We start from the raw sequence: 24,990 nt of genomic DNA on the forward strand, positions 1-24,990 counted from the left end.
ACAGCCTAACCACCCACAGCACCAGGAGCGTCATCCTAACTAACCAAGGGCAGCAGACACACAACCAACAGCAGCAGAGGGGTCATCCCTAATGGTACCAGCTGCAAAAAAAGACAGTAGTAACAGAGAGGGGCCGGAGGAGGACAGGTTCCCACGGGAGAGTACCGATCACAGTGGTTATGAGGCCGGTAAATCATTACCACCTGCCGCCACGGAAGTACCACCACAAAGCCACACACCGCAACCACGCCCTAACACCAGAGGAGGGGAAGGAGAGGCGCAGGAGGGGAGGCCAGAGAAGGGTTGGGGACGAGAAGTGAACATGATGGAAAAAGTGACACGTAAAGGAATACAAGGAACCACACGATACACGAGATGGTCTGGTGAGTGTACGAAGAAGGAAGATGTATTAAGAATATGAGAGAAGGTGGATAAATGGAAGGTGCACGGAAGACCCTGCTACACCACGCACGCAACACCGGCTCCATCAACCGCAGCAGCAGAAACAGCAGCAAAAATAGCGGCCGTATCGAAATCAATAACTGCCACAAGAACAGCAACAGCAGCTGCGGGGCGGCAACGTAAGCCTCAAGAACAGCAGCAGCAGGTCCTGCAGACGCCGCGACAAAGACTGGAAAGACCAAGAGTGAACGACAGCGAAGGATGCGTTCGGCAGCGACGGGGTAGTAGGTGGGTGGATGGATGGGGGCGAGGGTCCGGGATAAGAGGGTTGCTGGGGTGAGGCAAGCAGCCAGCCACACTGACGTCACATTACCCAGGAGTCAGCCGAGCCGAGGGAATAATGTATGCCACGGAAATGCTCACCTTGTGTAACCCCATGTTATTCCCCACACCCCACCCCCAGCACCCATCTCCACCCAGACATTTATGGCCACACACCCGCCGTATAGGATTTTTTTTATTTTCAAACTACATTCTGTACTGAATCAACAAGGGGGTCAATTTTTCATGTACGCTTGGTGTGATCCCCTATGTAAACACTCCAAACACGTACCCATGCAAATGTTTTAACCAAAAGGCTACAACAGTTTAGAAATAGTGTGTGTGTGTGTGTCAGGTGGTAACGAGAGACCAGGTCAAACTAACCAAAGTCTCTTTGAGTCTTACGCAAGAGCCGGCCGGAGTCCAGCGATACCCTCCTTCATACGTGGTATGTCTTCTACCAAATGCTGTCATACAGAGTGATATGGCCGCTGCACCAGTAATGAAGGGCGCAATGATCAAGTCCGTCTCTCTTTCCTTAAAACGACAATCAAACCTGCCGTTTGGCTTGTTATCTCATCGGAAGCCATCAGCTGACACTTTCACCCACCACATAAATCAATCTGATACTTTCATGAAATGACCTTTTTAACGGGCGATTCTCACGAAATCCCCAACTTAGCTGTAAAGCTTATACCAGAAATGTCCATTGATGGTATGTACGTATATCTATATCCAGTCTCCATCACTTCAGCCACAATTTCGAGGCATACATGTATTTTAAATTTTCCGTACAAACATGCATCTTTACGTGTGTGTGTGTGTGTGTGTGTGTGTGTGTCCCGCACCTACCTGGTGGTCGTGGGCGTACAAGAATGATGCCTGCGTCCACCCGCGCCATTCCATAACCACTTCCTCCTTCCCAACCCCCATCTGCCAACCCGTGATAACCCGCTCGCCACACCAGCTAACCCTGGCATGTCATGAACGCTCCCATAACCTACCTACTACAAGGAACGGGTTACCATAATGACTGGTCCTTCATCAAACTCATTATGCTGAAGACTAGCCAGTGTTGGAACTCTTGAGGCGTCCTATGTCGGATACCAAGTACCGAGTGTACCTCTTCTATTATCCGGATCATTGGCTCAGCTGACCATTTCTGATGACCGACACGACCTTGAACATGGCTGCTACGTTATCTTCCACAACCACGGTCATGTGTTGTCATCACCACCATACCCTACCATAAAGGATGCTACGGCCCATGTACAACGGTTGTTATAAGCCTGAACGATGGCTGTCAAAACCATACTTTTACGAGCAGGAGGAATAACAGCTGACAACCCAGTGATATTGTCTGTCATAACAATACCTATTATCTTCCCTGCAACGACACATACACAAAAAAGAGTATCATATGTAATAACCCAGGAACACCGTAAATACGAACCGATATCTCACACTGGGAGTCATTATGGAAGCCACACAACACCTCAATAACCGTAGGGCGAAGCGTAACCTTAATATTTAGTGTTGGAAAAATGCTACAGAGGCCCACGGGTACAGACGGGTGTAGGTGAGGTGGACTACGGGAGCGGAAGATGGGCGGGCCAACTGCCAACCCGTACTGCCATTTCTCGGAGAAAGCTGGGCTACAGGAAGTTGGGGGGGAGGGAGAAATGTGTCAGAGAAAGCATGTGAGGGAGGGAGCACGGGAAGGGAGTTGGATGGGTCGCAACAGAGGGCGTAGGAAGGAAAGACTCCACCACACCTCCCAACACAGCAGCAACAACCGTGGTAATGAGACACAATCCAACAGTTGTCACCCGATGGAAGTACTTGCAAGAAACGACCAGGTCAACGGCAAAATTGCATTCCAGAGGCACTTACGCAGCAGCAGCCACAGCAGAACCCTCTGGAGAAAGCACCACCAGCATCAAGAGAAAGAGGCCACGTACTGGTAACAACAAATAGAAACCAGAAACTCCAGTCAAGTAAAAAGGTTTAACAGAGCACCAGCGTCACCCGGAGGAGGGAGAAGGAAGACACGGAAGAGCAAGTGCCGGGGTGAGGGGTTGAGGCAGTAAAATTAGAGTCCAATATAAAAGTGAGGCCACGCTAACTGCGCGCGTGCGCGCACACACACACACACACACACTTTCACCCGTACCGACACCCAACCCACTTTCCTCCCCACACCACCACCCCCAACACCGCCGCCACTACGTATGTGATTCCGTTGCACCTTCGAACATGCGATGTAGGTAACGAAGACTAGAGGACTCCCTCATCACGTTCGATCAGAATCACATGGGAACCAATGTTAATCTTCACAACCACCTTAGTTTACACCCAAACACGTACGGACGTATACATGGCAAAATCCATCATGCCCGAACCTGAGCCGGAGGGTGGACTAATATAATCTCACCAACCTGGAGGGGAGTACAGAACATGTTTGCATGTTCATGAAACGAAACTAAAAGGGATATACGTACAGACTGACGTGTGTGTGTGTGTGTGTGTGTGTGTGTTACGGGGAGAGAGAGTTTTACACTCATGTTGCCTCGTCTCTTAACCTTGTACGTATGTGTCACTCTCATGTTGCCTCGTCTCTTAACCTTGTACGTATGTGTCATGTCTTTCTCATGCGTGTATGAGAGCACTCGCACATACACCAGGTAAGCCAGGTACTCGTATATCGACCAGCCCCGAGGGGAGGATGAACACCTGGGTTACGTGTGCGCCGACTGCCACGCCCTAGATTCGAACCCCCTGCGGATCCGGCCACGGGCTTGCCCGTGCTGACTCAGGGTTAGTGACGCTAACCAATAAACCACGGAGGCCCGTGTGTGTGTGTGTGTGTGTGTGTGTGTGTGTGTGTGTGTGTGTGTGTGTGTGTGTGTGTGTGACTCAGTTCCATCTTCAAATCTGACTGCAGGGCATAAATTAGTCCAAACGTTGCAAATTATTGCAAAGTTAGTAACTGGAAGCTTAAGTTTGATTTGGTCCACCTAACTACAAAGGAACATGATGAATAAGTCGAACAAATATAAAAAAAAAAAGACAAAAAAAAAAACACTAATGATTGGAAACTTACAATCACGATACGTGTCAGTCGTGACCTCCGCTATGGGAAGCGTTAGGCCTCCACCAACTGCTCTCACCACCCACCACCCGCTGCTGTCTTCCAACCACCTCCGCCACACCTCACGGGTGCGCAGCCTGCAGTCAGGGAGACGTGCGCCACACCTCGACGACACATAACAAAGTAGGACGACTGACTGACAGACTGACACACCATGGACGGGATAGCCATCTCCAGCACACAAGCTATGCGCGAGGACATGGAATCACACACATTCATAACACCAACTCTTCACACTATATAAATGCTATGCAATTCCATCAAAAATTCAGACCTTCGCACGCATACACACACACACCTCTCTGGTGTAGTGGTTAATGATATGGACCAAAAGTCAGTGCGGCCCACCCTTGGTTGGGGCTCCGAAGTGGTTCGATTCCTGGGCGCGGTAGTCCGCGCACACCCAACACATGTGTTCACTCTTCCCTTGGGACTGGTCAACAAATGTGGTGTGTGTGTGTGTGTGTGTGTGTGTGTGTGTGTGTGTGTGTGTGTGTGTGTGTGTGTGTGTGTACAGTCATATATGAGAAAAGACATGCTATATTCAGAGACAAGGCAACTCTCACCCAGGGACACACACTTGCAGCGACCACAAACACCCAAACCATATGTTAACAGTCGAGAGCGAATCCCACAATGCACTTAAATTCCAACGTACAGAAAAAAAAAAAGAAACAGACGTAAATTTGGAGCAGTCAGCAAACTGCACGTACAAGCAGGACAGAGCACACCGTCCATATACTATGCTCTGGACAAGCATCACCCGCGTACAAAATTGACTCGGTGCGCCCGAACTAGACCTTGCTAACATACGAAATCCAAAGCAGGCTAAGTTCAGGCAGTGCATCAGGCCAAGGCCAGAGAGTGCGGCCACATCAACATAGACCCACCTGACACACACACATCTCCCACACCATCCCTACATCCTCTGAATCCCATAAAATGGCTGAGACAACGACATAATATTGAAGAAAAGACGCCAAATAGTGAATGCACCCAATACAATGCTCTCAAAAATAACATGATATCCGGATAAAGAAGCAGGAAGAAAGTAGGAGTGACCCACAGAAAAAAAAAAAGATGAAAGAGGAAGTAATGAAAATAGGAAAAAAATACTAAAAAACAAAACACGATGGGGTGAGCCAGTGAAGTGGAAGAGAAGTTGAGTAATCAGGTCAGGGAGGAAGAGAGGAAAACAGGCACCAGGAGACACGGCGGATGGCCGGCTGTGAAAGGGACCAGCATGGAGCACTGAGAGACGCGAGACATCACGGTAAACAAGCAGACCGAGACGGAGGGCGAGACATGACACCAAGAGCTGGACAACTGTTGGAAAAACATGGCATGGGGGGGGGGGAGATGGAAAAAAAAAAAAAACTATTTACCAGACTGCTGAGCGTAAGCAGAAGGGATAAAAAAAAAAAAACATGGAGAGAGCGAGGAGGGCTAAAGTAAATCAACCTGGATAAATCAACCTGGAGACTCATGAAATTAAAACAACACCAAATCAATGGCTCTCGCGCGGCCACTGTTAACCTTATTCCTGCAAGACGCTAGCTGGCTCCGACCTCCCACGTCCAATACCACATTTAACAGGTGGCATGACCCAGCTCCCTCCTCCTCCACCACCAACACACTACACACATTTCCCCCCTTTTACACATCACCAGTACTTTCCATCACCACGCGTCTTACAGATTCTCAAATTTGTTGGTCATAATCTCTTCATTAATCACCCCACAGGTTGAGGCGTGAGCAAGACAATATACAGGCGCTCAACAAACTTTACCGCATAGTAATACAAACTCTTGTGACCAGAAGGCAAGTTACAGAGTTGGGCAGAGGGACCCACACATATATTCAAAACTTAGCTGGAACCACAGTTTCAGAAGTTAAGACAATGATATGCGAGTTTGCTCTCAAAGGTTACCTGAGGACTCTCCTAATCTATGTGCGGATAAACTCGTCATGGTGCACCTTCAATCATCCCAGCACCACAGACGTACCTCAAGGCACCTCCCAGCAGCACAGATGCACCTTCTAACAACAGTATCAGCCCTGAAGCAGCTCCCAGTAACCCACAGCATCTCCCAGTAACCCACAGCGTCTCCCAGTAACCGATCTAGCCACCAGAATGAGAAACAACATATGCAGTAGTAACACAGCGAGAGCCACCACCAGTTGGTGGGCGAACGCTATTGTCCTTCTGTGCCCTTAGAGGTTATTCTGTAAGAGGTGCAAGGGCGGTGACACTATCTCCAGCCTCTCCCCTTTCACCCTTCCTTAGCATCACCAAGTCTACATCTCCCTTCTCTGGACACAAGACGGTGTGGGGTGTGAGATGGACAGCCCCCAAACTGTGGTCAGGGTACAGCTGCACTTGCGATACATTTGTGTCAACTTGAGCTACAATGGAGAGGTGGAGCATATCATCCCGACTCCTTGCGTAAATTTAACACTAGCGAGTCGGTGGTGCGGCACAGCCAACGTAAGTAGCGTACAAAAGGTTTCATGCGCTCCTTACAAGTACGTATCATGAAAAGCTGTTCACGCCATTAAAAAGTCTGCACCAAACTTGCAAAAACTTGACCGATAAGAGTGGAATAAAAATGAATTCTCAGAGCGTGTAACAAGATTCCAACCCCAAAAATACTTGTGGGTCAAGTTGAAACTGCTACCAGAGGAAGCCAAGAGTGGAAGTTAGTGAAAGCCTCAGTAGGGGCACATCTGAACTGGTACACATTGCAACTCCCCCAGTGTAGCTGACGATGTAACTCTCTCCCAGAATAATGTCGCTCCACTTGTTTATCTATAACAACTTACACTGTCTCTTTTGTTACGAACGGAGACAGTTATAGTGTTGTTGAACCCAAGCTGCTGTCCAGAACATACTACACGAGTACATCTTATGAGAATCTTCTTTATTTTGGTAATCACATACATAAAATGAAATTATAATGTAATAAAGCACAACTTAAGCTCACTTATGAACGGTACTGGTAACGTGACACTTTACCACACTGTCTTCAGTCTATCTTGGTCACTTGGGTTAGTGTGAGTCACACTTCTGGTGAGTGAAGAATCTGATCCAAGAACAGCGACTGTTACATGGGCTGTACTGCTCCTGGGGCCTGGCTGGTCTCTTGATTCCTTGTGGCCGCCCTTCTTATGGAGCTGATGGGCCACACTCACCATTACTGACCTTCCTTCCGTGTGTTGGACCGTACTTTGTTAAGCCAGTTCCTGCACCTTCCGTGACTTCCCTAAATGCTGCCACCGACATCGAAGTCCATCAACTTTGCAGACTCCTTAAGGTTTTGGGCGAAGTGTGGTTCTCGTGGGAGTGGTCATCGCACATCAAAACACGTCTTTCACTGTGCCTCCACTCAACAGCCCCAGAACGTGTACCACCCACCGCAGCCTCACCCTTTTTCTTGTCCTTTTTTTTTCGGAATAACAGACCGACTTGGTTGGTTGGTTTTGGCAAGGACATCCGCACTGGTGAGCATGTCTCGCTAGGTGTTGCCAAGGATGCAAGCGTAAATAGCGGGAGGTGGAAGCTGTCTAAAGTTTCTTTTGGCAGGTGAAGGTGGTCTATACATCTCTGCCATGCATGAGGATGCTTAGGTCAGACCTAAGGCTGATCAGCGGCCGTCTTGGTAGCACGTCTGTTGTCGTTCAAGACACGCTCAATCCGTCTGCCACAGACGGCGATCGCCTGACGTCCGCGAATATATGTAAATCCACGTCAGAGGACGAGTTCCTGACAGTGTGCAACCATGGGAGATGATCTTGTTGACCACCTTCAGAGGACTTGTCGAGGGTTATCACCGGCTGATGTATAACTCCTCGTCCCGCTACCACCATTACCTGTGAGGCGATGCTCAGGGACAACACGGTGCAAGCACTCTGTATATAGCTCCAGAGTCTGTCACCCCCCAGGGTTTTTCTGTGTAGGTAGGGAGGGCATATCGACCGCGAACATCACTTCTCTGATCAAAGGTAATGCACCCTGATCTTGAGCTTTTCAGCGAGGAAAGACTCCACAGCTTACGCCATCATCGGTCATGTAAGCTTTCTGTATGTGCTCGGGGCCAAATTTAGAGGACCTAAGATGTTGACGCAAAGTGTTGGATCAAAGGCGCATTCGTGTTTAGCTTTGCTCTTCATGTCTCGCAACCGTCAGATGCGCATTAATCAACCAACACAACACCATACAAGACGGGAGAAGACTTAAGAAAAGAGAAGCCTCAGTGCACAACCAATCGTTTCCTGAACCTTGTGCAGGCCAGCTCTCCTGACCTTGCCGAACGCCCAAGCAAATTCAACAAAAAAGTGAGATCCAGCGACTCTCTCTCTCTCTCTCTCTCTCTCTCTCTCTCTCTCTCTCTCTCTCTCTCTCTCTCTCTCTCTCCTCCGTATCTGACGCAGACAAGTTATGCCCACTCAAAAAAACATCACAACCTCATATCAAAAACCACCGACGGACATCGACTGTATTGTGACGTCCAATTCTGCTTCGGCACTTCTCTCCCGCTATTTTTTTCCTTTGTGTGTGTGTGTGTGTGTGTGATTACCTCACTGTAATTACCTATGGACACCGGAGTTGGGTGTTGTGGACTGCCCCGCCCAGGAAACGAACACATGCGGGCCCGTGGTGACTCATTGTGAGTAACGCTAACCACCACACTATGGAGGCTTGTGTGTGTGTGTGTGTGTGTGTGTGTGTGTGTGTGTGTGTGTGTGTGTGTGTGTGTGTGTGTGTGTGTGTGTGTGTGTGTGTGTGTGCGTGCGTGCGCGCGCGCGCACTCGAGTGAAGACATGATAAATATATAAGATTAAGAGCAGGGACAACACGAGTGTACAACCCCTCACATATAAACATGGGTGTACACCCGACAACACTGTGGCAGGAGACGCTGGCTGGGTCGTTGTATTGTACAGTACTTCCGCGTCGTATAATTCCTCCGTGGTATCGGCGGCGGGTGTCGCTCCTCGTGCTACCGCTATTCCCTCACTCACCCGTCTCCTCCCCACACACACACACACACACACACACACACACACACACACTCAACTCTGCTCATCCCTCAACCCCTTCCCTCACCTGATTTCCACCATCCCCTCACACAACGCGCTTTAGCCATGGCTCCTTAACTCATCACTCATCCTCACTCACTCACTCTACAACCGATTCCCTGCCGAAACAGACGACCGGCTCTCACGCTCTCCTCACCAGTCATATTCTCACTCCTTCGTCTGAAGACTATCATCCTTCACTCACCCTCACATGACCACAACCTCACAGCCCCTGCAACCTTCAGCTGCACTGATGAACCAATGATCATCACACAACAGATCAGGCCATTAGTCCCTCTGTACTCCCAGGAGTCTGGCTGGTTGTGGAGGGAAGGAAGCATACATCCAATCACCAGGTTAACTACGTCAACACACTCACCACCCGTTGGACGTGAAGGCCTTACGGGGCTTACGTAACTTGCCAAAGGAGGAGACACTAGTCATATTACCTGGCTTAGACCTTGTGGTCTGTGTATCTATGTCACTCTTTATGTATACGTAGCCTGGTCAACCATCCCCCCAACCTCCCTCCCAAAAAGGGGAGGAAACCTCTGGGGAAAGAAAAGATTAAAAAGGATATTTCCTTAGGCATTACTATCAACCACGAACAACTCTTGGGATATGAAGTTTCCAAAACAAACGTGGACGTGCCTATTTCTGACACTAAATAATCCCGAGCTACTTTGGGAGAAAACCGTACTTGTAACATGGTAGCCAAACCTGGAGCTATCTTGAGGCGGGCCGTCTACACGGGCGGACACACTAATAGGTTTCAAGTGGAACTAAAAGGCCCTGAGTAAGGTCCCCTTATCAACCATAATGATAAGCTCTTGGGGTACTGGAGGTGAGAAGGAAATCGCCAACCCGTATCTAAATCTTATCAGTGACCTCGCTCTGAAACTTGATAAATACTGGCTCCTGACGTTCGATTATGTCTCAGCTGCGTCACTTAAATTTATAAGCTCTCGATCTCGATCACAAACAAAATCTCAAGTATACAACATGCTTACTTACTGACCTTCACCAAACCCATACAATCAACTGCTTAAAACGTGAGTTTCAATACGCGAACTTTGTACTTTTATTTCCTTTATATATATATATATATATATATATATATATATATATATATATATATATATATATATATATATAATGACTCGTGTGGTCAATAATAATGCTTCTGAAGGAACGCAGCTCAACATTCATACTGCCTCGTAGTGGAATTTAATCTCTAACTGTTACAACACAATTCCACAATTCTGTAATCAGAGAGAGAGAGAGAGAGAGAGAGAGAGAGAGAGAGAGAGAGAGAGAGAGAGAGAGAGAGAGAGAGAACCTTCACACAGCAGATCGTATCTCGAATGTGGTCGGCGTTGTATATGCTCTTCACCGAAGAGCGAGGTCTCTCGACTGGATGATACAACCACCAAGTTACCTCACCTCTAACAACAATCCCGCGCCACTCGAACTTCCAACAGCGATGCGCAATCGGTAACAAAAGTGATATCTGACATCTTAAAACCTCCTACGGAATAAGGAGTTACATCACACGCGCATGAGCACCCGGCCGATACCTGGCTACCCCGCGATAACCTTACAGTACCACCCAAACGGTAGGAGTAGGACGGTAAGGTGGGGTGATGGGGTAATACACACACACACACACACACACACACACACACACACGATGCCACTCACCAGGTGGCAACATATCAGCACCAGAGCCCAGTGTCACTAAACACCATCCCAAGCACCACCGTTTCATGACGTCTATCGCAACGTTAACAACTACCAAGTCTATAATAACAACAGCCACACTCAATACCGACGGTCAAATACGACGACAGATACGTCAGTATCGTACGCCAGAACCGATAACATCATAGGCAGCGAACAGCTGAGACGAACTGAATAACACAGAAATAAATTCTCCGGTTCGTCACCTGAGGCCAGACACATATTCAACTCTTACATAAAAAGACCGGCGAGCATCGAGGCTCACTCCCTCGTGACCACAGGGCAGCAGGCACAATGTCCACCACATCCCCTGACTCTTGTTACTACACCGAGTCTACCGTCATCATCCACGTCCTTTCCATACCTTCACTTAACTAATTCCCCCGCCTGAACACCTACATCACTTGGTAAACTCCAGGTCTTCCCGAGGTGGCTCCACATTCCCTACCCTCCCTTGGAATCTGCAAACACACACACACACACACACACACACACACCGGGGCTCGGGCCCAATTCAAGCCGCTTGAGATGGGTCGTAGGTCGACCCAGCTGTTGGGAGTCTCTCCCGCAGCCCAACGTGACCATCCAAGTCCGGCCTGTCTGGTGATCTGTGTAAACAGTTCCCCGTGGGTGTCTGAAATATCTCGTGTGCGCAACCAAACAATATGCGGGGCAGTCTTACGCACCGGAGGTGCCTGGGATTTTCTCTTCTTGCGCTTGTCGTACCTTCTGATTTTAGTGGTATATGATTTTAGTGTCTCCCTCACCTCCTACAAGGCTGGAGTCTACACCAGTCTCATACTATCACTACCCTCCATATGGCGTCACTACAAGTCCTCATACGTTTAGCTCAGTGTCTTCATCCAAACATCTTCCATCACTCACTATGACTTCAGTAGTGCCCATTTCAGTGCCCATCACAGGCCTCCATACCTAGCGTTACCGACATAAATTCAGGAGTTCGAATCCTGGGCAGGTCAGCCGGCCTTCAATTCACCCAGCAGTTCATCTTCACCTTGATATGTTTGGTCGGTAAATAAAAAAAAAAAAAGTGTTCAAAACCTGAGAATGTCTACAGTCCTGAAACAAAAACAAAAAAAAAGTCAGTTTGCGAAAACTGATTTGCCATTTATGTTCTTTCCAATAATGCACATTTGCTACCATTTCCACTGCCCATCATTACCGCCTCCTACGTTATAAACACAATATAATCCTGATGACGGTGCAAACTTTCGCAACTCTGCGCCCTAAAAAATCTAATTACCTTGTCACCTCAACATGATGTGATTATGAACTATCCATCAGGCGTTTCATTATGAACTCTCCATCGGGCATTTCATTATGAACTCTCCATCGGGCGTTTCATTACGAAGTCTCCATCAGGCACTGTTCTTAAATCAGAACTCTGACAAGAATGGGTCCACATACAGCTAAAACAGACTGACGCCTTCAGTTTTGTTGGCGCAGGGGACGGATACGTGTGAAGAAGAGCTGAGGGATGGGAGTGGCTACCCATGCCAGCCTGACTGAACACTGCACCACACGCAAGGCAATACAACTCGTCTCTCCTTCACACAGGACCAATATATAGGTTTGTAACCCGTGAATTACCACCTAGCCAACACGACACGAGATGGCATGAAAATACTGCACATGCTAAACACAGCCAAGCACACTTAAAGGCTCCTAACTAATGAGTTAATATGTCAGGAGGGAGACGTGATGGCTTATGATGAAACATTCATCACTGTTACAACGGCAAGTCACGTGTAAAAAGCCACAACTCGTATAATAATTAATGACACAATGGAGGGGCAAATTTGAGGGCTTTTACCGTCAATACGTCATATTGTATGTCATGACCAACGTGTCGTTACTAACCTCCAACGACCATTACTACTTCAAGGTGGCGCACACACCTCACATACACGGGTGACGGTACGTCTTTATGACGGAGTCCAAGGCCGAGGGTGTGCAAGATTCTAGGATTAATACGTCGCCCACACGATCCTGAGACTACACCTCCAACCCACTAAGTATATAATATTCAGTGGACTGCATTACAAATGACAGAGAAATGATGCAAGCGGATGGGGCCTTTCTCCGTCTGTTCCAGGCGCTACATCGCTCACGCGGGAAACGGCAATAAAGTGTATATGTGTGTGTGTGTGTGTGTGTATATATATATATATATATATATATATATATATATATATATATATATATATATATATATACACACACACATTCAAACTATTCGCCATTTCCCGCGTGAGCGAGGTAGCGTTAAGAAGAGAGGACTGAGGCTTTGAGGAATATCCTCACCTGGCCCCCTTCTCTGTTCCCTCTTAAGGAAAATTAGAAAAAAAAAACACGAGAGGGTCGGATTATATAATTTAATAATTGAGGAAAAATGGTTATAATCTAATGCAAGACCGAAGCCAACCGCCGGCGTCTGAACCTTAATCTTCTTAAATCTAGCTGGCAGGAAGCAGGTGCAGCAGACTGGTCCTCTGGTGCAGCGGCCCGCCAACACGAGTAGCGTGGCCCGGCAGGTGAGTTACCGAGTGGAGCCGGTGGGCGGGACACGCCGCCGTGTGTGCGCGCGCGCGCGTCTTAACCCCGGCGTTTGGGTAACGGTGGAGGAGACACAGTGGTCAGCAGACCAGACCCCTCTGTTGACCCAGGCTGTAGGGGATCTCGACCACAGCCATACTATAACAAACACCTATACGCCATAACACACGACGATAGCCATAACCCAGGGGCAACACATCATGTGAGAAAGACTTTGAATGACCGGCAGAACGTAAACAGCTGGGGTAACGAACTGCCGGGGTGCTCCGCGTACGAAAACCAACGTTGCTGGAAATACTAACCCTTACGCAAGCGGTCCAGCCATATATAAGGAATGGTTCGTTGACCCGACTATCATTAACCTCAAGTACAGGATGGTTTCTTGACCAGACTATCAGTAACCATATATACAGGATGGTTTTCTGACCAGATTATCAGTAACCATATATACAGGATGGTTTTCTGACCACACCATCCCTAACCATATATACAGGATGGTTTTCTGACCACACCATCCCTAACCATATATACAGGATGGTTTCTTGACCAGACTATCAGTAACCATATATACAGGATGATTTCTTGACCAGACTATCCGTAACCATATATACAGGATGGTTTTCTGACCAGACCATCACTAACCATATATAAAGGACAGGACAGTCTCCTGACCAGACTGCAACTAGCCAAATGAACAGGGCATTCTGCTGACCTGACTATCATTAACCATACAAAGATGACCTGCAGACCACAACACTATGAGCCATATGTACAAGACAGTCTGCTGACCAGCCTATCAATGGCTATATATACAGATGTTCTGCAGATCAAAATACTACATGTACAGGATAGTCTAATGACCAGAACCTGATCATCAACTCGGGCAGTTACTTTCCGTAAGCAGTTTCTGGAAGTGATGCGCCAATGAACTCTACTCGAGCGCTAGGCTACGTTATGACCCGCGTTGTACAGTACCATGCCACACGAGGAAGCCCGCCACTATACCACACGGCCGAGCAGCGCCACCACTTGGTACTATCACCGAGGCACCATAATGAAGCCTACCAACAGGGTGGCCTCCGCTGCTCCAACTCCCACGGCAGCTGCTGGTGCCAGCATCTCCACACACACACACACACACACATACACACACACACACACCCCGGTCCACTTATAACATCAGCAGCTCAGACGCCCTCTGGCAATTACTGCGGGCATGCTGGCATCCCTGTCATTGTTCTCACAACTACCACACTCAATTACCTGGTCAAAATTATCATTCCAAGGCAATTTCTTGTCAACAGCTGTTGCACTTCGCTATGTCTCTCGTCGTCCTCCACCCTCCCCTCCTGCCATCAACATTAAAACAGGGTCACATCATGAAAGGTGAGCCTGTATCGCTAACATGACTATTTAAGGAAGCTAAGCTGGCCCCGGGTTTTTTAAAATGTAAATGGACTGTGGCGGCCATATTGTAAATCAGACCTCCAACAAAAAAAACAGGAAACTTCGTAAAGTTCTGTAAAGTTTTGGTCCAGTCTGCTCAGTAGTTCCCAATACGACGATTTTTGAAATTTCTGCCAATCAAAGACTATTCAACCCTGTAGCGGCCATACCTGACGGTGGATCAGTAAGAAATGACGACGCCGGACAAAAGGCCGTCCATAGATCATTTCCGGGGTTTCGCTTCCATCAACCCCGCCCTCCTCTGTGTGCTACGTTCAAACCGTGAAAACTTCAGGACGACCCCCAAACTCGTCCACGGGGAGTGAGGACAACAGCTCAACACATGTGAAGCAAAATGCTACTCAGGAGCAGCAAGACAGTGGCCTCAACAGGTACACTTATGGCGTCCACTGCAACTCTCACGCTAATGGCTCTACCATCCTCCTCGCCAGCTGCAGCAACGCTCACACCTTGGAAGGTCCCTTCCTGCAGCCCACCCTTACCCACCTACCTACGTGTCCTGACGCCTGTGCTTAAGCCTCAGCCTTTGCGGGAACCACCCAAAGCAGAGACAATGGGATTTCACATGTACACTTCCACCCTTTCAGACATCAAGAAAAGATACCATAAACTTGGCCTTAATCCCAGTAACGAACAGGAGACGCGAGCTGTTCCCACAGCAGGAACAACGAGATCTCCTGAAAGAGGGCGTGATTAAAGAAAAATCGTACAACCAAACGTGGGGTTGGTGAGTGCAAGTGGTAAATGGACGGGAGGGGCCAACCTGGGGCGCCGCCCGCAGCCACACACACACACACACACACACACCCAACTAACGGATGACTTGCTCACCCTCAGAAATGCAACTGCGCCTTGTGCAGGTTAGCGCACTTACACTTTTAATAAGTTATCATATGCTACACTTATTGTTATGATAAACTTGATCACTTTAATAATAATAATAATAATAATAATAATAATAATAATAATAATAATAATAATAATAATATAAAATAAAAATAAAACTTTATAACAGTATCTTAAGACATAACGTACAACCAGCGGCCAAAGATGGCCACTACTGCAGCTGATCAAGAAGAAGTGCACGCGCGTACACACACACACACACACACACACACACACACCTGATACATCCAAGATAAGGCTGATGTCAATCAAGAGTTTCTGAGAAGTCTGTCACGGTTGGTGGACCAGTATAACAGATGGAGTGAGGTAACCTTGGCAACACATCTGCCAGTTAAGCTTAAAAAATTGCATGGCAAAAAAGCTCACTCTTCACACACACACACACACACACACACACACACACACACACACACGTGCCTCGGCTCCACAACCTCCCTCACCCACCTGCTTTCAGAACGCCTTTCAACTTCCTCATGGTTCCACCTGCAAGCGACTAATCCATCTACAAGTGCTACTTTATATACATAGGTACATATGAAATACGGAAAAAATATGATATCACTACCATCTAATTTATGCATACAATAGACAAGCATCTACAAAAAGCTGGAAAAAAAGGAAGCAATAACTGTGTCAGCACAGTACACTGGGTCGTGAAGAACCTCACTGGCTCCCGACCCGTGGAAGCTGATCATACTTCTACAAGGGCGACGCTACCTCGCCAACTACAGCTTCTACCTACACTCGACTACCACACTCCTCCAAGTTATCAGTACGATGGTACGAACCGTAGGTATCATGGTCGGGCCTTTGAGCCTTCTGTCTGACTATCCTTTCTCCATGGATAAGCAGACAGACAGGCCGACAGATATATGGGTAGAGAAATAGCTAGAGAACATTCACAGTGAGGCGGAAGTGAGTAGGCGAGTACTCGGAAGACCTAGCGTTGGGTAGGATTTCAGGATCCTACACCTGTCCTCCAGCAGCTAACCTCGTCATACGCCATCAGGTTCTCAAGTCATCTGGCCTCTCCATGCTCCTGCCCCTTGGCCAAGTGTTGCGTCACAAGGGTGAGGAGTCGTACCATCATACTCAAAAGAGGGAAAGTCAGTTCCCATCTCCGGCCCTCCAGACCCATCACCATCCTCCCAACGAAGGCCCCCACCACACCCTGACCCCTCGTTCACTACCCCAAAATCTGCTGTGTAAATACAGAGAGCTGGCTACAGCCCTCCTCTGCCGCTCCCATCTAAATACCTTCAGGTCAGACAGATCCATTCGAGGAGGCTCTAAGTGTTCACATCTACAAGAAATAAGTATGAGAGATTATTTAGCCGGTAAGGGCTGTGAATATGGCGTGTGGGGACGCCAGCATCACTGACTGCTGACACTCCTGGACAAGGGTGACTTGAGAGTGAACCGTGGGTCTGAGGTTGCTGTGCCAATCGTCAGACTGCAACACCCACGTATCACAATCCAGACAGACAGACTGTCCGAGTGTGAGCCGTGGGTGTGTTGCAGGCACGTGGCACCACCAATCCCGCACTTCATACTACAAGCCTGGCGTCACACGGGGTGTCAGCAGGGAGCGTGGGATGAGGACACCAACACCACATGCGCAGCCCCCACGGGATACAGGTGCACACAGGAAGAAAATCATTCCTCACCCTAGCTCGGTGCCCCTTCTCGGCGGCCTTGCTCGACGCCTTGCTGTCACTCACCTGCAAGACAAATGTAAGCACGATGCGGATCAAATAACTGCAGCCAATATGGACACTTGAAAAAGAAAATCATTTAAACAAAATACAAAAAAAAAAAATAATTCTATACATAACAGTTAAGCATTAGAATTCTTTTAACAGGTATTAATATGCAATTCAATGACATCAGTATTCCAAAAGCAGTGGGGGGAATTACATTAGTTACTGTCAAATAGTTAGTTGCAACTGATTCAACATGAATACAAGAGTAATCAACAGGTTTGGATGTATTTCCCATCTTATAAATGACAATTCTTTAACAGTGGGAGGAAGGAGTGTGTACCGATCTCTGGACCTTGCCCTTGTCCACATACCGGATTCATATCACATGGGGGGAGAAAAAATGTGTGGGAAATACTAATGCCGAAATATCTACATTCCTTCACAACACATGTTATGTAAAAGATGAATTGCTGCCACGACTTAAAAAACTAGAAATTGGAGGGAAAAAAGGCCTATCACCCAACAAATATTGCGCGCGTGTATTTATATATATATATATATATATATATATATATATATATATATATATATATATATATATATATATATATATATATATCACTGATCTAATCCTAACTACCCTAAAAAGCCTTTCTCAGAAACGTTCCTGGTTTCACCCAGAACCTCTTGTCCAGGGACTCCTGCAGCCTATGGCTACGCTACCTTCAGTAACAGGGAAATGATGAGCTCCTTTGAAGTGACAAGTTCTCCATCGAGACTATACGCCAGGTCGTCAAAAGACGATGATGATACAGCCTCGCTGAAGGCGACTTTTCGATCGCGGCGAAACTAAAGATAGTCGGAGTCCGGTAACACAAACACATATGTAAAATACATGTATATCTATGTATGTATGTATGTATGTACGTACGTATGTATGTATGTATGTATGTATGTATGTATGTATGTATGTATGTATGTATGTATGTATGTATGTATGTATGTACGTACGTACGTATGTATGTATGTATTAAGTGCTAAACACCCCCTTTAAATCACTAAGTCAAACTTTTACGTACAACACTAGTTTTGATAACTCTGGCCGTTGTGCGGTTTGAAGTATCATATGTACTAAACTCTGTACGAGCCGACGCCAGATACAGCAGCGCAAGTCGCCGCCACACATACAGCAGGAATCAAAGACATACAACACAGGAGGCAACCAACACTGACGCAGGAGTCTACGCCAGGTACCGGAGGAGTCATCAGATACAATAGAAGTCAGCGGTAAGATACAGCAGATGACAACGCTAAGATACAATACGAGTCGGCACCATATGCAGTGAGAGTCGTCAAACACAGAAGTCAACGTTCAATACAGTAGGAATCAACGCCAGATACAGACAGCCAACTGCATATGCAGCATAAATACAGTCAGATATAGTACAAGTCTAAGCCAGATACCGCAGCAGTCTACGCCAGATACCGATACAGCACAATCCAAAGCCAAATACAGCAGCAGTCCACGCCAGATACAGCAGGAGTCCACGCCAGATACAGAAATAGTCCACGCCAGATACAGCTCAGCCTATGCCGGATACAGCATAACCTATTGGCACAGCAGCAGCGCAGGCCACATACAACAGCAGTTCAGTCTACGCCCGATACAGCAACAGTGCCCCCCATCTACAACGGCAGTCCACGTCACGAGCAACTATGTCCACAGATGGCGTTCAAACCTGGCTTTCCTGCTGACACATCAACAAGAGAGTTGTTTTTTTCTAAAGGCAGACGTAACCTGTTTAAAGCCAAGTCAATGCAAACGTATTCAATCAAGAGGGACTTAGTAATGCAGTGAACCGGAGTAGCACAAGCAAGAGACGCCCTCCAAAGCAACCAGCGCACCGTCAACAGTCGGGACCCATACTCTTCCTTACATGTCAAGCAGACTGGCAGAGCTATATGGGTCCTCTCAAGCTATTAGCGCGCTACAATACACGACGACGACCCCCCGGGGCCCTCCAGCAGCTGGGAACCATACTCTCCCTGACAAGTCCACCAAAGCAGTACAGTCAACGAGGTCCTCATAACAGTCCACCACACTGGAGGAGGAGCCCGAGTCTCTTCAGCAGCTGGGGACCGGTCCTTTTTCCTAGCATGTGAACCAACCCACATGACAACACCCACCAGAGATTTGAGATCACCCCCCCCCCCCCAGCCCACACGAACTGGCTCACTGGGGAAATGATTCACGGCCGAACACATCCCATGAATGCCAAACGTCTTCCAAGGAATGAAGAAAAATTCCACAAAGTTTTCTACAACTCCCACCCAAGCCTACGTAGGACCGTCCCGTCAACACCCTATTAAAAGCAGTGGCCACATTATGCTTGAGAGAGAGAGAGAGAGAGAGAGAGAGAGAGAGAGAGAGAGAGAGAGAGAGAGAGAGAGAGAGAGAGAGAGAGAGAGAGAGAGAGAGAATAATCGACAAATAAACTATAATTCTATAAACGGCTGCACTCATGGCGAGACGCGGCACACAGGAAGGGTGTGGAGCACAGAGGCGAACAATGAAAACAGACGTTAATATACCTCATGTCACACAGCACATGCACCGCCCCACGCTGCCACATCATAAAGACACACACACACACACACACACACACACACACACACACACACACACCACCTCACAGCCCCTATATTCTCCCCAACACAACAATCTATCGGCGTCATTATCATACAAGGCATCTACCCTGCTAAGTTTACAAGCTACCAACTCATCCATCCGGCCAATTACACTCTTTACCGTCATAATAAAACTTACATTGTATCTGACGCCAGCTGAATAACCAGAACGAAAACTTATGAACCTTGAGTCGACTTCAGAAGAAAAAAAAAAAGAAATTAATGACTTCAATCTGCAGTTGGCAAGGGAGGATAAATACCGTCGGAAAAGCCTTCTCACTGGCCGAGACGAGTGTACCGATCATGTTTGTTTACAGAGAACAGCTTTGCTGCATCATGTCACTCTCATCAAAACTGATACGGTCGAGAAAATCACTTCAAGGATACATTCACTTTTTTTTTCCGACAGAGAGAAAATATATATTTCATCATTCATAAGGTATTATTTTAAAGTACAATACTCCTTACTTGCATAATGCAATATAGTTTAAAATAAATCCAACAATACTGAGGGTAAATAGAAACATACAGTCAAATGGGGTCATTCTTTTCATCTTTAACACCACGTCCATAGTAGATGCACGGCTGTGTGTCAGCCAGCCAACAAAGCATTGGATAATAAATGGTGAGTTTTGTCACCTGTTGATGGCAAGGATGGAGGACTTATCAAGTTCAGACCACTAAATGATGAGTTTCACATACTAAATGGAGGTGTTTCACATACTAAATGGAGGTGTTTCACATACTAAATGGAGGTGTTTCACATATTCAATGGAGGTGTTTCACATACTAAATGGAGGTGTTTCACATACTAAATGGAGGTGTTTCACATACTAAATGGATGTTTCATATACTAAATGAAGGTGTTTCACATACTAAATGATGGTGTTTCATATGCTAAATGGATGTGTTTCACATAGTAAATGGATGTGATTCACATAGTAAACGGAGGTATTTCACATAGTAAATGGAGGTGTTTCACAAGGTAAATGATGGAGGTTTCACATACTAAATGACGGTGTTTCCCATATCAAATGATGGTGCTTCACTTACTAAATGACGGTGTTTCCATTAATAAATGATGGTGTTTCACATACTAAATGATGGTGTTTCAAATACTTCAAAACGGCAAGAGAGTTTTCGCAGGGCACAACGGTGCGACCCTTGGTTATGTAAGCGTGACCCCCTACCCCTAGACCATAAGACCCAGGGGTGGGTCGGTACCACTCTGCTCCAGGGGTTAAGCTGGTTTCGTGGAGGTTCTCCTCTATATCCCCTATCCCCCCCACACCCTCAAAGCTCGGTCAACGACCACGCCTCCCTCGCGAGGGTCCTGGTTCAAACACGATATACGATACTGCCTGCAGCTCTCATTTTCATGTGTGGTGTGTGTGTGCAACCTCTGCTGGCTTGTAGGTACATCTCTAGGGGAGGCTATCCTGTTACACCTGATGGGAAGCTAAACAGAAATGGCAACCTGACTTTTACGCTGCCCTTCCCCAAATATTTCCTAAAGCAGTAAGTGGCCTTCAGTATGGACGTAATGTACGGTCTTGCCCGTCCGTCAGACCCACCACGGACCGTGTTTACATGCAGGTTATGATCCCTGGCTTCCAGTGCTTTCCACGTTATACGATCTCCCATTTCCCGGAATTTGCAGAGGCGTTGGAACGTGATGGTTATCCGAGCGACTTTTTCAGCGAGTGTGCTTACGACGAGGAGGATCTCTCGCAACGTTCATAGTGTACGTACGATGAGCTCAACGACTCTCTCCTCCGGTGAGATCAGTCGACATCACGAGACTCCAGGTAACGAAAGATAAAATGAATGATCTTTGCCATCTAAAAATACATATGATCCTGCGGAGCTCTCCCAAGAAGGATATTAAAGTTCGGGAGAAATCTACCGAAGGCCGTAAACATGGGCATCATAAAATCAGGGACAAACTTATGAAACTGTAGTGATGTTAAGAGATATTCAATCAAATTTCTATCATATGTAAAGTGGGGACGCCCAGAAGACAAAAAACATGGCACAGTCTTGTATATCTGTCGATGACCAAATACTGCCCGAAAATCATCAGAACTAGCACCAGTTGGGTAAGGGAGTCGTCAGACGCAAAATCTATGTAAGAAAGGACGTATCGACATCTGTGTGACTCTGTTCTAACTTCACCCCGAGGTATGCATTTCTGAGTGGACAATATCAGGCATACACGTTCGTGTATGTAATTAACTACGTGTACGGTAAGGGAGGAGTTCTGGACCCCATCTACTGACATTTCTCAATTATCTGAAAACAGATAAAACATTCTTTCTATCGTCTGCATTGACCATTTCATTACTTAGCTCAGTGAGCCACAGCTGTGACACTAGTAAAGCAAGTCTTTCAAATCTATTCTAACACCATCTTACCTTATCAATTTCTAGCAGTGATGTCTGGCTGATCGCTCTTCGTACCTCTCAAAGAACTGTTCACTAATGACCTCGTTAAATTGATCAAGACACCTGAAGGATGTAATCAAGTCTGCCTTTAATCTTCCCTTGTCCAGGGAGAGCAACTTTACCGCCTCTGACCTAACACAGTTAACTTCAGCGCTCTTATTCACGGTACCATCTGTTGCCTTCTTCCAGACCTTCTCTATGAAATCTTTTACGACTCAAGTGTGGTGCCCAAATCATGATGGGCAATCTAATCTAGGTTTAATATACACATTTCATGGTCTATAATACTTTGCCTGACCCATGAACACTAATACAATCTCACTACCAAGCAGGAGACAGTTTGCCTCGACAGTTCTCTCACCTCGGTGTTCTAGCAACAGTTTGGGTACTACGTTGATCCACCCGTCCCTCTCTCTCTCACGAGACTCGAGCTGCTTGCTTCCTGCCACATTATAGTGATATCCCGGTCTTCTTTCACTGTGTGTCTGAGGTCAAACCTTAAAGAAACCATTAAGGAACACTCCTACGCCAACCACTCCTTCGTCACAATACCCTTCACATACTCCTCGTCTCCTCCCGTCATTCGTCCGTACCAGCAGCCCTTTCTCTACCACCACCTTGTTTCCAAATCACCGTCATTTACGAACTGACAACCAATCCATGTCATTAATCGACTGCACTCCGCCATTACCTGAGCCTAACCTGGTCAAAACCCAACCTAGGGCAGCTCACGTTTGATCGATGGCGGTGAGCGAATGCTAGTGCACAACAAACACCCACCTGTCGTGTCACAGACAACACCCGTCTCCATTCCAGCCAGCTGAATGTTGAGCCATTAGTGTAGGTGAACCTTCCCGTCCGCCACGTACACATAGTCCCCCACCTGAGATGTACCACGTCACGACAGGGGGCACCTCCCCACCGTCTGACCCGCCACACACTATTCCTGCTGCCGCCATTCCCAGATTAAAGAGAGACGGCCCATGCGTGGAGGTGCTGGGGGGCCAGGCCCGGCCCCGCCCCGCCCACCGGCTCCACGATAAACCTGGTGTGGGTCATCGCCGCCGACCATTACCCACCATCATTCAACCCAACCATCACGAATCTATATAGGGGCAGGGAGCCCTCACGCATTAGTCTGTAGCCACAATCTTCCTGGAGGTTGCTCAGACAAACACCAGGGTATTGCACCACAATAGCCAGCCTGTTCTGTGGTGCTGCTCCCTGCGTCGCCTGCATCTAGTACCGTCCAGGACCCAGAGTTGGGCCCGCTCAGATGAATATATAGATCGGCTTGGGCGGCGCGCCTGTAGGAGGCAGCGCGCCTCAAGGCGGATGAATTATAACACCAATAGGAGGGAGGGACGGTTATACCTTGAGTGGATGGGACAAGGGATGGCATGGTGTGTTGTCTTGGAAGACGACGATGTGGTATGTGGGGTACACAAAGGGGCAGTTGAGGGTAATGCACGACAACAGAGCACATGAAGGATCACCAGATTAGTAAGGTTAATGACGCTCAGGTGGGGACACGAAACAAGCAGAGATGGCCCAAGCCCCACCAAAAGAAAGCAAAGAAAACAGCGGGGTAGAGAGAGAGAGGCATGATGAACGGATCACTTTGTCATTAACGCTGCCCGGCTGACACTCACTGACACATCACCGTGAACTGTATGACGGACGATATAACCGCAATCACCTCCTATAGGGGGCAGCACGTGCGTGATCCAGCACCATGAAGAGAGGGTGGAGCACTAGGTTGGCTGGAGTGACATGCACAGTGGAGCGGGAAGGGGGGTGCATGACTCACACTGACTGACTGCCATAAGAGTCAACCTGTAAGTGGGACGACCGCTAGGTGCATCAAGACCACCACCACCGCTGCCGACACTCCCTCCTGGTCCTCACACGTCACCTGCCACCGGTGGCCACCATCAGGTACTCACCCCACCCTCCACCCTCCCCTGCTACAGATGTCACCTCCCCCCCCGTTACACCTACCTGCCCTCTCCCTCCTAAGTGCCCCACCGTAGTTTCACTCCCCCCACCCCACTACCACCACACCTGAACTCCCCCTCTACAACGCGTGTCCTGCATCGCTCGCACCTCCCCTGCTACGTCTGAGACACATCCCAGCCTACACCGCCCTTCCCAAATCTGTCATCTCCAACTCCCTTCCTGCATCGCTACCTTCTGCCTCTCCTGCACCTTGCCCACCACGCCTGCAGTTGTCCCGCCTGGACCTGCGCTTCCTCGCTGTCTACAACTTCCCTGCAACGCCTCACCCACACGCCCGCTTACAATACGTGATCTCACAACAACGTCCACCGGGCGACCAAGTTGAACTCATAGAGGAAAGTTGATAACGCTGCCTTTGTTTACCCAGCTAACGGTCCATTTTGGCTTCGGCGTCCCAGGAAGTCACAACCCGTAACTGCCAACCTCGTTACACCTTCAAAAAAAATTTCACAACAATAAAACGGTTCATGTTATGTTATCAAACAATTTCAAT

At 47.7% G+C, this 24,990-nt stretch overlaps 1 protein-coding gene across 1 annotated transcript in view; it reads right to left on the bottom strand.

The window, feature by feature from the left end:
- The window catches only part of LOC139748610 (MAP/microtubule affinity-regulating kinase 3-like), a 370,334-nt gene that overhangs the window by 326,699 nt on the left and 18,645 nt on the right, over positions 1-24,990 (bottom strand). Inside the window, exon 2 of the mRNA XM_071661752.1 lies at positions 17,311-17,364. Coding sequence (XP_071517853.1) covers positions 17,311-17,364 — 54 coding nt within the window. The remainder of the gene's footprint in view (positions 1-17,310; positions 17,365-24,990) is intronic.

The sequence above is a fragment of the Panulirus ornatus genome, chromosome 5 (assembly GCF_036320965.1).
Source record: "Panulirus ornatus isolate Po-2019 chromosome 5, ASM3632096v1, whole genome shotgun sequence".
Lineage (NCBI taxonomy): Eukaryota > Metazoa > Arthropoda > Malacostraca > Decapoda > Palinuridae > Panulirus > Panulirus ornatus.